The following is a 13,250-nucleotide window of genomic DNA, read 5'->3' as shown; positions in this document are numbered from 1 at the left end:
GAGATCATAGAGCATTGTTCTTTTGTGATTGGCCTATTTTGTTCAGTATAAGGTTTTCAAAGTTCATCCACGATCTGACCTGGCTTGATACATTGTGACATACTGTGAACCAGAACTGATACATCTGTGATACCAGAACTGATACGATCTGACCTGGCTTGATACATTGTGACATACTGTGAACCAGAACCTCCTCTCTCTTCACAGCTGCATCTATCTCATCCACTGCCCCATGGCCAGTCGGGGGTGACCGCACAGGACAGGGTAGAACTGCAGTCCTCTTCTCTCACCCGAGGAGCAGCTGGTGGTTTTTGAACTGCTGCCTTTGCGGATCGCAGCCCAGTGCGTAAGCACTACGCTACCAGGGCTCCTACAGCTGGGTACTATATTTGATTTATTCATTCACCCACAGACGGACGTCTGGGCTGTTCCCATCTTTGGGCTCTTGTGAGCAGAGCTACAGTGAATACTGGTGTACAGGGATTTGCGTTCCTCTCTTCCCTTCTTCGAAGAAGGGGGGACATATGGCAATTCTACTACCTGCAACCAACCCTTGGAAGGACCCCGGGCCGCCCCCCTTCACGTCCCTCCCAGCAACGGACAAGGACGCGTTGCGGTCTCTGCACACCAGGCCGACACTGGCAGTGTTCTTTTGGATCATTGCCGTTCTAAGGGAGCACAGCCGTCTGAATTTTGACAGCGGACGCTTCGTCCGTCAGGTTGCAGTCCGGGAAATGGGCTCAGGAGGCGCCGGGACTTGACCCCAAGTCATGCAGCAAACTGGGGTGTCGCCCGAGGGTTCAGGCCTCCCTCAGTAGCGCCCCAAGGCCTGGGATGCCTTCTCGGTGTTCTTTATATGATGAGGATGCTGCGGACAGGAATTTGCTTTTCCATTCAGTTACCTAGGAAACGAGGAAGCCCAACCCCACCCCACCCCCACCCCTAAGTCAGCGCTGCAACCTGGCGCAGGACCTGATGGTGTCTCCTTCTGGGTTTGCACAGGGTCGCTATGGGTCGGAACCGATTCGATAGCACCTAAGAAAACCCCCGCAGGCCCGAGAGAGAGAGCGAACGGAAAGGAGACGGGCGAGGAGTTTTGGGTCTTGGCGGCCGCCGTAGGAGCGGCGCCCTGGTTCCCTATGGCAACGCCAAAAAAAAGAAAAAAACGGGGAGCCGAAACCCGGGCAGCTTTGCCGCCAAGGCCGCGCAGACCGTCGCGACACAGAGTCTGGGCACTGACTGCGGGCCCCAAGGGTGCAGGTGATGGAGACGGGTGGGCGCAGGGAGCCCGAGGCGTGGGGGCCCCGGAAGGATGGGGGCCTGGGCGGGGCGGGGCCGCCCGCGAACCCTGGGACCGACCCCCACCCCCTGCACCTGGGGCCCTCACCCAGCCTCCCTCTCCCGCGGGAGAAATGGTGGGCGCTCCAGTTCCAAGCCCCTCCCAGCCTCTGAGGTCCGGCTCCTGTTCCCACTGCAGCTCCGGGACGGACAGGCGCCGCCCCCGACCCATGGACGTGAGTCCCGCTGCTTCCCCGCCCGGTGCTGCCCCTCCCCGACGCTGCCAGCTTCGAGCCCCTGGACTGGGGAGGGGGCCCCTTTACCCAGCGGAGACCCTCCCAGCGCAGGTTTAGAGATTTCGAGGGATGGACCACCCAGAGGAGGGGCCCCAGGCAGGATGATGTGCAGGAGTTGGCCCAGTAAACCAGGGGAGGGGCCGAGGCTCTGTGTGTGTGTGTGTGTGTGTGTGTGTGTGTGTGTGTGTGTGTGTGTGTGTGTGTGTGTGTGTGTGTGTGTGTGTACACACACACGAGGTATTTAGGGAACGGTGGCGAAGCTACCAGCTACTCCGCGGGAGGAGTTGATTTTCTGCTCCCATGAAGAGTTAAACAGTCTTGAAGACCCACAGGAAAAGTTCCACTCTGTTCCATAGGGTTCTTGGGTCAGCCATAACTCGCTGGCAGTGAGTTTTTCCTTGCGGGGGTGGAGGGCCAGATGAAAGGTTTTGTATTTAAAGACGTGTAGACGGAGTAGTCTGTAGGAGCCATGGATGGGTAAGGAAAAGAGAGGTGTGCATGCAAAGGCAGTTGGTGTAGCGAGAGAGCCCCAACTGCAAACCAAACTCATAGCGGTCCAGACAGTGCATCTCCTATGGACCCTATAGGACAAAGAACTGCCCCACGTTGTTTCCAAGGCTGAGATCCTTATAGAAGCAGGTGGCCCCCATCCCCCTCACTTTCTCCGGAGGTGTGGCTGGTGGGTTCAAAAGGTCCAACTTTTGGTTAGCAGCAGAGTGCTCTGTAGAGTGGAGTTAGAGAGATTCTGAAAGTTAGGGCAATAAGTCTGAGCAAAGTCTAGAGCGCTCCTGAAGGTGCTGAAATAGGGCAGGTTTGATAACAAGGTAGCCAGTCCAGCTGTGAGCACCACTGTGCCCCCAACCCCGCTTGTTCTTCCCCCTTCTCCCAGCCACCTCCCTGCCCTTCCTGTGTTCCTGCCTCCCGCCCCGCCTCCTTGTCATCCCTTCCACCTGTGCTCACTCAGGCCTCCTCTAGCACTTGGGATCCAGCCCCGGCTCCGGTCAGCAGCCCTAACCTGCTCCTCCCCATCCCTGCCATCGTCTTCATCGCTGTGGGCGTCTATTTGATGCTGCTGGGCCTCATCCTTCTGATTAGGCACTGCCTGCTGGTGAGAGGCCTGGTCAGGAATAAAAAAGATGGTCATTGGGGTTGGAGGGCCGCCACCCCCATCATTCCTATCACCCCTACCCCACCCCTGCATTCTTATCCAAAAACAGCTTTGCAGATGAGACCTCCCATCGATCCCTTTCCTGGGATCAGAGGGTCTCTCCTTTCCTGTCCCTAGCCACACCACCACCTAACCCCTCTCTCCCCCAAACCAAGAGTCTTCCCTGCCTCCACCTGGCTCCTGGCCCCCTCTCTTAGGCCCAAGGCTGCTGCACAGACTGCAGCTCCCCCTGCAGGAACAGCGGTGCCTCTGGGCCCCAGGACTGCTGCTGGGCCTGCGCCGAAGCCTGCAACTTCCCTCTGCCTAACCCAGCCGGCTACTTGGATGCCTGCTGCCCTCAGCCCACCGAAGCTGTGAGTGCCCTTCCCACCCCCCCACCCGCCCCTCCACCCCTCTCCCGGTCCCACCGAGCCTCTGATCTGGGTTTTAGCTGTGTATTCACTGATTCATTCAACAACAGTTTATGAGTGAACACCCACCTGAGGCCAGGTGTTGACAGTTCCAAGCATTGGGTCAGGGGGAGATGGGGCTCATAGCGTCCCAGAGTCTTCTGAGGATGGCAGCAGTTAATGCTGGCTCATAGCGACCCCCTCTGGGTGTTTATGGGGGTAGAAAGCCCAGCTACTGGAAGGACATCGTGCCCCACTGGAGCAAGGGGGGGAATGTAAAGTCCAGCACCCATTATCAGCGGGCGCTTCCAGGCAGGGAACAGCGTAGCCCACCCCAGAGCTGGGTGAGTGAGTGTTCTTTTTTTTTTTCTTCAAGTATCAAGTGAGTGTTCTTTGCCAAACACTTGACCCAAACCAAAATCTAAACCCACACTCACTGCCATCTAGTCATGCCGACCCAAGGGCAACCGTACGGGACAGGGTAGAACTAACTGCCCCTGTGGGTTTCCCAGACTGCAACTCTTTAAGGCGGTGGAAAGCTACCTTGTTCTCCTGCAGTTTTGAACTGCTGACCTTGGGGAGAGCAGTCCAACTAGTAACCATGATGCCCCCAGGGCTCTTAAACACTTCACAGGCTCGGTTATTTTAGCAGTACTTCACTAGGCTACCAGGATTTCTTTTCTGATGATACAAAATATGCGTGCTAGACATGCAGAGAAAGGCCGAGTCCGTTTCTCACTCAGCCCTCACGCCCCACCGCGGCGCGATGCGATTTGATGCCATGTGATTTGATGCGCGTCTTGGGCATACAGCATAGGCAACTACTGCTTTTCATTATTCTTGGGCAAAAATGGGGCCAGTACCACCGATGGCTTCCTCATCAACTGCAACTCACCTTTTAAAGTTTGCTGTTACTTCCGGGGCCCCCCTCTCTAGGCTTGTCCCATAGACGTTGTCATGAGGTGTAGTGACCGGAGGCGGCAGGCATCTTTAGAGAGGCCGAGGAAGGAAATGGCAAAGGGAACTGAGTGCCACACAAGAGAGCCTGCCTTAGCCCAGGGCTTTGTAGCTTTCATAGAAACGGAAGCCTCGGCCATAAATGTCTGCCTCGCAGGCGGCCAGTTTCGAATTTGTGGGCATAAAGCCGCTGTCCGGTGGCATCGACCCTCTTCCTGGGCAGTAATTATGGGCTCTGGGATTTAGACAGCCATGCTCCTGCCCTCTGAAGCAGTAACCTTGAAAGCCAGGGAGAGAAGGGTGAGGTCGCAAGACCACGTCTCAGCAGATTGGTGACTCAGAGTAACTCTGGTCATTGCAAATCCCAGAGAGCTGCTGAAGAGTTTCCAAATAAATTATGAGGCAAGTAACTCGTCTGAAACTTTCTGCTTTGGACTTTCTCGCACATAGCTGTGCACAGGGCTTTGGTCACAAGGGTCAGGGGAAGGAGGCGGAGCCTCTGATTTGTATCTTACAGGAAATGTTCAGTTCAAAGAGGATGCCCTAGCCCTGTCCTGGGAGTACCTAAAAGGGGTTAGCATCTTGGGGAGCCCTTGTCTCATGCACGTGAACAGCAGACTCCTTCCAGAGAAGCCACCTGGCTGCCCAGAGGGAGTGAAAAGCCGGGTCCACCTCATCCTCCCCTTGAGAGAGGTGCCCTGGAGGAAGCCCACTGGCCTCTTCCACCTTCCCCTCCAGAGCTAACCCTCTCCGGCCAGGGTGAGTCTCGAACACCTAGAGGATGAAGCAGTGCCACTGTGGCTTCAACAGGGTCCAAAGCCCACCATCCTGTTTTCTTACAGAAGCCACTAAGTTTTCCCAAACTTGGGGGATTGTTTCAGAGGTCCCCAAACCCAGGCCCATGTTGACAATGGTGGCCGTCCAGCTCACAAGCCCTGGGCTCCCTCCTCCCCTTCTCTCGTTCCTGAACTTACTCCCCACGGACTCAGGGAGTCAGTGTTGAGGCATGTTGCTGCCAAGATAAGTTCCCAGCCCTGAACAGACCCTCGGAGGACCTGATGGGACAGCAAGCAGCTAGGGGACTGGATAAGAAATCCAGGCACCTAGCACACCCCATGCAGCAGGTCTGGGATGAGACTGCAAGGGGTGCACTTTGAAGATTCCCTCAGGTGGTCCCTTGCACCCCAGGGTTAGGGACTGCTACAGGGAAGTCCACGAGCTCGGATAACGGATAACGGCAATAGCTCTTTGATGATGGAGGGTCCACCCACTGGCAGGCACCATGCCCAGTTCTTCCCATTTTCCCATAATAATAACCCTATGAACGGAGGAGGTGTTCTCTTTGTTCCCTTACAAGAAGATGGGTGCAGCAGAATTTCCAAGCCCAGCAAGAAGGGCAAGCCACATCTGACTGACCCCGGGGCCCAAGCTCTAGGCCGTGCAACCATGGCTGGCCCCACGGCAGCCAAATGAAACAATTCCCAGCGAGATGAAAAGGCAGAGCCGAGAGAAGCGAAAGGGTTAAGAGTCCATCCTGCAGTGTCCTTGTTTAATGTACTTAAACAGCAGATTCTTCCCGGAGAAGCCACATAGCTGCTTTTATGAGAGGAGAAAGTCATTAGCCAGTTATTAACGACTCTCAGCCCTTTTTAGTACCTGCTGTAAGACGAGAGTAGCTACCAGCTCTGCACCCAGAGTGGTGGTGTGGTCCCTAAAAACCTGGCCACGGCCATCAGAGCCTCTGACGGTACCTTCCCAGAGACACTCAGAGCCAGACCCTCTTCCACCGCGAAGCAGCCGCTCGGCTGTCCTTGCCAACACTGTGACCCTTCGAACTTCTCTGAGAGGCAGTCCTGATGGCAATGGCACCCGCCCAGTTCAGACCCTCCTCCCCCATGGACGGCCAGGCCCTGTCCCTCACTGGAGCCTCTGGTGATATCTGATCCCACTAGTCATCCGACACTGTACCCCCAAAACCTCAGCTGTTTGAAAGGTCATTTCCCTATTCCTGGCTTGGCCTGGTCTCTGCTTGAGTTGTGCATCTGTGACTTTCACCAGCTCTGCCTCTGGCTGGGGATCCAGCCTTCTGTTCCATTGCCACCCTGGGTGTGTCTCGCTGGAGGCACTTGGCTGGACGGACGCCTGTCCATGCCTTAAGCAGCCGCTGATCAACCCCGGCTGGAGTGGGCCAGTACTTTCTGGCTCAGAACTTGCTGTACCTGTTCCCCAAGAGACAGACCTTGTGTGTCTCCCCGAAACAGAGAAGCCCTCTTTGTCCCAAGAAGGGGAGATGCTCAACTTGGACTCAGCCATTCATTCCACATGAGGTTATGTGTGAGCTCGCTCGGCAGAGATGGACCGCCTCTCCCCCTGCAAACCCAGGAAGAAGTTTAACTCCTTGGTCTTAGGGGTCAGGGTAGGGAGCCCGGGGACTCTCAGGGCTGGAAGCAGGCAGGCCTGGCCCATCCCAGCTTCCTTCCTTAATCATGCCCCTTTGGGCCTGTTGATCCCCAATCTGAGCCTTTTTACTTTACTTACCGCATTGTAAAGAGAGGCCCATCCCTCAGGGTTCTGATAAGGAAAATAGCTCTCTCTCTTTAAGAGTTTACTATGAAAATGACCCTTTTCAAAACAAAATCTGAACCGCTTGTTCTCAATCATTTATGAAGACCACCTGTGCCTTGCCCCGAGGAGGCCCTCAGAACTGTGTGTGGGCTGGGAAGCATGATGAATGGCAAATAGGCTCACATGTATCTTTGAGCTAGAAATTGGGGATCCCAATTCTGGTGGGGGACCTAGGTCTCAGGCCATTAAGTCTCTTGGCCCATAAAATGGGAGGCAGGAGGCCCCCCCCCCCAGGAACACTGCTCCCAGCTCATGCACTTAGTTCAGCATTGTCTTGTGTTGCTGTTTTCCCGACAGCCCAGGGAACTGCTTTGATCTCAGAGCAGTGGTACCCTCCATTCCATGGGCAACAAGTTTGTTCTAAACCTCCCTGTTCTCCTCTGCCTTCCCCCTCCCCCAGAAAAGGCAGCATGAGGAAGCGCTGGTGCCCCCCCCCCCACCTGCCCAGTTCACTCATCCCTCTCTTCTCTCCTAGGGTTGGGCCCCTCGCTGTCCCCACTGCTGCCCACTCTGTGACTGTGCCTGTGCGTGCCAACTTCCTGACTGCCAGAGCCTCAACTGCCTCTGCTTTGAGATCAAGCTCCGATGAGGACCCAGGGCCCCTTCCCTTTTGGGAATGGCCAGCCCCCAGGACCCACGTGCCTTCTTTCCTATGGGGCCTGAGGACACCTATCCCCAAGCCACTGGGACCACCAATGGCTTGCCCAGCTCACCGGTGGCTTGTGAACCAGCAGTGGAGGGTCTGCTTCCCTGCAGGGCCAGCCTTGGTGTGCCCTGGGGTAGCTGGACAGCAGCCCCTTTGCAGAGCTGAGAGAAGGTCTAGTGCTCTGGCATGTACTGCTGCCCTCCTCGATTCTCCCAGGAAGCCGTCTGGACTTGAAGGTGGGCATGGGGGACATGGCACACCACATTAGGGGAGGAACTTGGACCCAAAGCATCAGGACATGGGGGTCCCCTCCACCCCCCATCTCTGTGGAGGGACTCTTAGTTACTGTCACCTCTCTGCCTCCAGAGAAGTAGGCTTTGGAGGTCACAACTGGCCCTATCCAGGGGTGAAGGAGCTCATCCCTGGGGCCACTGGGTGGAAGGATGGGACATCCCCTTCTAAGTGCCCTCACCCATCTCCACAGATCCCCACCCCAAGGTGCGGGGGTGGGTGTGGGTGTGCCTTGACCAGTAGGGCCCCATTCTGGATTTCTCAAGAAGCCTGCACCTCTGCTGGGCTGGTGAATGAGCGTCCATCCCTTTCCAGCCCCCCACCTCTCCAGGGCAAGTCTGTGGGCCCCCCCCCCTCACACTTGGGGCCCTGTGCTGGCATGAATGCCAGGGGGTTCAAATTTCCCTAAATATAGGCCGCTGCCGGTGGGCCCGTGGCGGGAAAAGGGCAGGGGTCACCTGAGAAGGTCGGGCTACTGGCAGGGGGAGGGGAAATCGGCCTTATAACCCAGCCCTGTGGCCGGACTGGCGCACTCGCTCGCTGCTGATTCCACCGGCTGCCGCTTCTTTCAGCCTCCAGGAAGGTGGGCCGTGCGCTGGGGAGGGGAGCCTAGCTGGGGGGCCAGGGCAGGGCTAGGCCTGGCCGGTAAGCTCAGGAATTATCTGGGAGCATCAGCCGGGAGACAGTTTTATTTTGGAGCGGGAAGTCAAATCCAGGGAGAGGTGCCGCATTTCTGGGGAAACTTGCCGGAGCCTGTCCGGGGCTGCGCGGCGACCTGCGCAGGGCTTTCCGGAGGCTGCCGGCGGGCGGGCCGCTCGCCCTCCCCGCCCTCCCCGCAGCCGACACCCACCGGCCTTGCCCTTCTCCCGCCGGGGCTGGAGCAACCCGGAGGGGACGGCCCGGATGCTCTGGGAGAGCCAGCAGTAGCCGCCAGGCCCCGAGGCTCGGGTCCGGTGGGATGCCCGCTGCCCGCGCTCTGGCTGGAGCGTGGCGCTGCCGACACCCCGCCTCCACCTTCCCCGCTGCCCCCAGATCCGGCTGAGTCACGGCGCCCCGGAGCGCGCCAGGCGTGAAGGAGAGGGGGAGGGCGGGCCTGGCGACCCGCAGGATGTGGCCCTAGTCACGTCCTAGGGGGGGGGAGGGGGTCGTTCTCGTCGCCTGGTCCCCTCCCAGCCCCGCCTCTCTGCTTTGCCTCGAGGGTGGGGGGGTGGGAGGGCGGCCTTTCCCGAATCCCCCGCCTGCCATTGGGCGCCGTGCGCCGCGCCGCCCCGCCCTGCAAAGGAAAGGACCCGGCAGTGGATGGTGCAGTGCCTTTAAAGGGCCAGGGACCGCCTCCCTGCCTCCCTCGCCCCCCCCACCGCCCCCACGGGAGCTGAATAGGCGGCGTTCCTCTTGGAACGCAGCTCAGAACCCGGGTGCTGGGGACGCTCGCTGGCTCACTTCCCCCTGCCACCGCCGCAGCCGCTCTCTGGTGTCAGGTGAGCCATCCTTCCCGCGCCAGGACCAGATCGGAAACAGCGGAGAAGGCTACTGGGTGGGGTGGGCTTCGGCTAGAGCCCCCACATCCCTTATTCCGGCTCCCAGCCTCCCCTCCCCATCGTCAGCACCCCGAGTTTGCTGCGCAATGCCGCGGCCTCCACGTTGAGTCATGGCGTGGGTGGAGGCGGCAGGAAAAGTCGGAGGGCGCATTGCCCCCTGCTCCTGCGGGGACCCCAGGTGCAAAGGATTATGGCCCCTCTGCTGCTGCCGAGACCGCCGGGGCGGACGCGGGCCCTTCTGTGTTTTCTGGGGCGCTCCTCCCAGCTAGCCGGGGTTCCCTTCCTGGGAGGGGGGTGCCTCTGGAACCCCTTGGCTGTGTAAGCGTGCGTTTCCGCGTGAATACTTCCTGGGCCTTCCTTATCTGGGGGTCTTGATTCTGCGCCCCGAACATCGGGTGCGGTTTGTGGGAGCAAACGGGCACAAGGAGAAGGGGTGGGGCGCTTGCCGCTCCTCCGTTTCCTTCCCTGTGTGGACCGTGAGCGCCCCACTTTACCCTTCCTTCCACCTTGGGGCTGCCAGCGCAGCTGTTCTTTCGTGGGCCTCCCCTTCCCAACACCCTACCACCTTCTCCCTAACTGAGGGTGGGGGGGGGCAGCCAAGGGCCCCTGACCTTGGGATGTCCTTGAGGCCTGTGAGCCTGAGCCTACTGTGGGAGGTAGGGTGGGTGGAAGGAGCACACACATGGCAGTCAGCATCTGGGTTCTAGTCTCAGGTCTGGCTTGGAACCCAGAGATGCCCCTGCGCCCCCTCCCCTCTTCTGAGCCTTTTCTGTTGAGGTTGGGCTCTCTGCCCTCCACGCGACCTTTTAATTCTAAACTACTCCGGTTTGGTTTTGCTTCTAGGCAAAGTGACCCCATGGCAAGTCGCAAGCCACAAGGGTCCAGCTTCTACATGACCCACCTGTCCTGGGCTCTGGCCTTTTCCTATAGCCCAGACACCCGTGCACAGCCCCGCCCTCAGCTGGGCAACACCCAGCAAGAGTTAGGAAAGGTACACGAGGCAGGCTGAGCCTGAGGAAGCTGGGTAGAAAGGAGAGTTGGGCCAGGAAGTGGCTCGGGGCCAGCCGGCTATGGGACAGGGGAGGTAGGGAGCATTTGCCCTAGCCTCCAGGCCAGGGCCCCTGCCGTTTGGCTCTGGAAAGATGTAGCTGACCGATTCTCCTGTCCTCCTGTACCCAGGAACTTGCCACCATGCCCTACCCATACCCAGCGCTCACCCCAGAGCAGAAGAAGGAGCTGTCGGACATTGCCCATCGCATTGTGGCCCCGGGCAAGGGCATCCTGGCTGCGGATGAGTCCACCGGTGCGGGCAGGAGACTGAGCCATGGGGAGGGCCCAGGGTTGGGGGCGCCAGGCTGAAGCCCCCGTTCCCTCGTGACCTTCTGTAGGAAGCATTGCCAAGCGGCTGCAGTCCATTGGGACCGAGAACACCGAAGAGAATCGCCGCTTCTACCGCCAGCTGCTGCTGACCGCTGATGACCGGGTGAACCCCTGCATTGGGGGCGTCATCCTCTTCCATGAGACTCTGTACCAGAAGGCGGACGACGGGCGCCCCTTCCCCCAAGTTATCAAATCCAAGGGCGGGATCGTGGGCATCAAGGTGAGGGGCCTGGACATGCAGGAAGGTAGCCCCAAGGAGTGGGGTGGGGGTGACATTGGCTTGGGAGCACGAGTCACCTTGGGTGGTGTCTGCCCAGCTTGCCATCCAAGGTTTTCCCCGTGGCGTTCGGAGAGAGGGGCATTGATTGTATTTGAGAGGTGAGAAGCGCGAGGCTTGGGAATTCAAAGTCAGTAAGCGGCAGAGCCCCAGCCTCCTGGCAGACAGTCCGGCAGGTTAGTGTTTCGTCACAGGGCATCCACTGTAGCCCACCGCACAGGCGTCAGATGCTGAAAGAACGTCTGCAAGCCACGAGCTGCTACTTGAGGGCTGAAGGGGAGGTTCAGATGGGCTGCCAGGGGGGGAAGGACCCTGCACATCCCTCTCACGTGTAACACCCACACCCATCTTCCCCATCCCAACAGGTCGACAAGGGTGTGGTGCCCCTGGCAGGAACGAACGGCGAGACCACCACCCAAGGTGAGAACTGTTTGGCTCCTTCCCCCATTGACTCAGTCTGCCTAGGTTGGTACCCCTCTTGGGCGCTGAAGGTGAATGAGTGCCTTGTATGCCTATGCTGGTCCACCCCACCCTCCCGCCCACTCTTTTGTCTCCTCTTTAGGGCTGGACGGGCTGTCTGAGCGCTGTGCCCAGTATAAGAAAGATGGCGCTGACTTTGCCAAGTGGCGCTGTGTGCTGAAGATTGGCGAACATACCCCTTCAGCCCTCGCCATCATGGAAAATGCCAACGTGCTGGCCCGTTATGCCAGCATCTGCCAGCAGGTGGGCCTGCAGGTCCCCCCACAGGCCTCCTCCCACCTCCGGAATGTCAGCTAGCCTGCCACCAGTCTGCCAGGATGCTTCCCTCCCTCGGGGCAGCTGTCCCTGACACTCACATAGGCCCAGGTCGGGTACCAGGATTGGCCTTGTTGAGGCCACTTGGAAAGGCTTTCTCCCCGAGGCACAAGGGACAGGGTAGGGATGGTGTGGGTGGATCTGGGGGCGATTCCTGCCATCTGCTGAGGGCTTTGAAGAAAGAGTTTGGCCAGTGGGGCTTCCAGGCAGCAAGCCTCACGGCTGCCCTTCCCTCACCCGCAGAATGGCATTGTGCCCATTGTGGAGCCCGAGATCCTCCCCGATGGTGACCATGACCTGAAGCGCTGCCAGTATGTCACTGAGAAGGTAGGTGGCCAACCCGGTGACCGGGCAGTGCTGGGGGCTGAGCTGGGGAGCCCTATGTGTGATCCCTGTGCCCACCCTGCCTTGCCCTAGGTGCTGGCTGCCGTCTACAAGGCCCTGAGTGACCACCACGTCTACCTGGAAGGCACCTTGCTGAAGCCCAATATGGTCACCCCTGGCCATGCCTGCACACAGAAGTTTTCCCATGAGGAGATTGCCATGGCAACTGTCACCGCCCTGCGCCGCACCGTGCCCCCTGCTGTTACCGGTGAGGCCTTCACTCTCCCTCTGCCAGCAGGAGGAGGAGCTGTACTCCCAGTGCATGCCCCCTTTGGGCTGGTTTCCAGGGCAGCAGCGCTGGGGGTTCCCACCAAGGCTCCTGGGCCCCGTGACAATAGCCCCACCTCATTTGTTCTGCAGGAGTCACCTTCCTGTCTGGAGGCCAGAGTGAGGAGGAGGCGTCCATCAACCTCAACGCCATCAACAAGTGCCCCCTGCTGAAGCCATGGGCCCTGACCTTCTCCTACGGGAGAGCCCTGCAGGCCTCTGCCCTGAAGGCCTGGGGTGGCAAGAAGGAGAACCTGAAGGCGGCCCAGGAGGAGTACATCAAGCGAGCCCTGGTAAGGCTGGGGCAAGGGGTGGGCAGGGTGCCCGGGCATGGGCTTCCAGGGAAAGGAGAGCACCTCTCACTCCACCACCCCCTTCCCCCATAGGCCAACAGCCTCGCCTGCCAAGGAAAGTACACTCCAAGCGGTCAAGCTGGGGCTGCAGCCAGCGAGTCCCTCTTCGTCTCTAACCACGCCTACTAAATGGAGGTGGTGTGAGGCTGCCCCCTCAACACTCCAGGCCCCCCGCCCCCTCCCATGCCCACCTCTTGATGGGAGAACACCACCTGGGCTCCAGGCCACGCTTTCCTCTCACTCTCGTCGCTCTTGTGACAGTGGTGTGCGGTGTTGTCTGTGTATGCTAACTCCATCGCCCTTTCCAGCTCACGGCCAATAAACAGCGGTTTGAGGGGGAGTCTGTGTCTGTTTTATATGAACTTGGGGCTCTGAGGAAGGTGGAGCGCGAGAGCTTGTGAGACTCTTTCTGCCATGTAATGGCTCCATCCCTTCTGCCAGCGGCATCTGAGTTCAGTGTTGAGTGTGTGCACAGTTTGTAAGTCTTGGAAGGCCACAAACTCAGCCTCACTTTTAGGCCCAGAATTCCCAGATGACAAAAACAGCTGTTGATAAAAGTTGGTCTTTCCGGAGTGCTTGGAGCCAGGCAAGATAATCGATACTGTG

At 58.9% G+C, this 13,250-nt stretch overlaps 2 protein-coding genes across 3 annotated transcripts; both read left to right on the top strand.

Moving 5' to 3' along the window:
* The first annotated feature begins 1,165 nt into the window (after window positions 1-1,165).
* LOC142423209 (uncharacterized) lies at window positions 1,166-7,973 on the top strand. Its single transcript, XM_075528425.1, has 5 exons — window positions 1,166-1,260; window positions 1,478-1,514; window positions 2,539-2,682; window positions 2,940-3,095; window positions 7,189-7,973. The coding sequence occupies exons 2-5, from the start codon at window positions 1,509-1,511 to the stop codon at window positions 7,300-7,302; spliced, it is 420 nt and encodes a 139-aa protein (XP_075384540.1). The 5' UTR covers window positions 1,166-1,260; window positions 1,478-1,508; the 3' UTR covers window positions 7,303-7,973.
* Window positions 7,974-8,112: 139 nt separating this feature from the next.
* Window positions 8,113-12,984, top strand: ALDOA (aldolase, fructose-bisphosphate A). Of its 2 annotated transcripts, none has more exons than XM_075564719.1 (9): window positions 8,113-8,233; window positions 10,368-10,491; window positions 10,577-10,788; window positions 11,211-11,265; window positions 11,408-11,568; window positions 11,884-11,967; window positions 12,058-12,232; window positions 12,385-12,584; window positions 12,678-12,984. In XM_075564719.1, exons 2-9 carry the CDS (start codon window positions 10,380-10,382, stop codon window positions 12,771-12,773), a joined length of 1,095 nt encoding a protein of 364 aa, XP_075420834.1. In that variant the 5' UTR covers window positions 8,113-8,233; window positions 10,368-10,379; the 3' UTR covers window positions 12,774-12,984. The 2 variants fall into 2 exon arrangements, with proteins under 2 accessions (XP_075420834.1, XP_075420832.1); XM_075564717.1 differs by lacking the exon at window positions 8,113-8,233 and adding an exon at window positions 8,972-9,128.
* Window positions 12,985-13,250: the final 266 nt, after the last annotated feature.

This window comes from Tenrec ecaudatus, chromosome 12 (assembly GCF_050624435.1).
Source record: "Tenrec ecaudatus isolate mTenEca1 chromosome 12, mTenEca1.hap1, whole genome shotgun sequence".
In the NCBI taxonomy this organism is placed as follows: Eukaryota; Metazoa; Chordata; class Mammalia; order Afrosoricida; family Tenrecidae; genus Tenrec; species Tenrec ecaudatus.
Note: the sequence above shows the minus strand (reverse complement) of the source record. Positions and strands in the feature narration are given on the sequence as shown.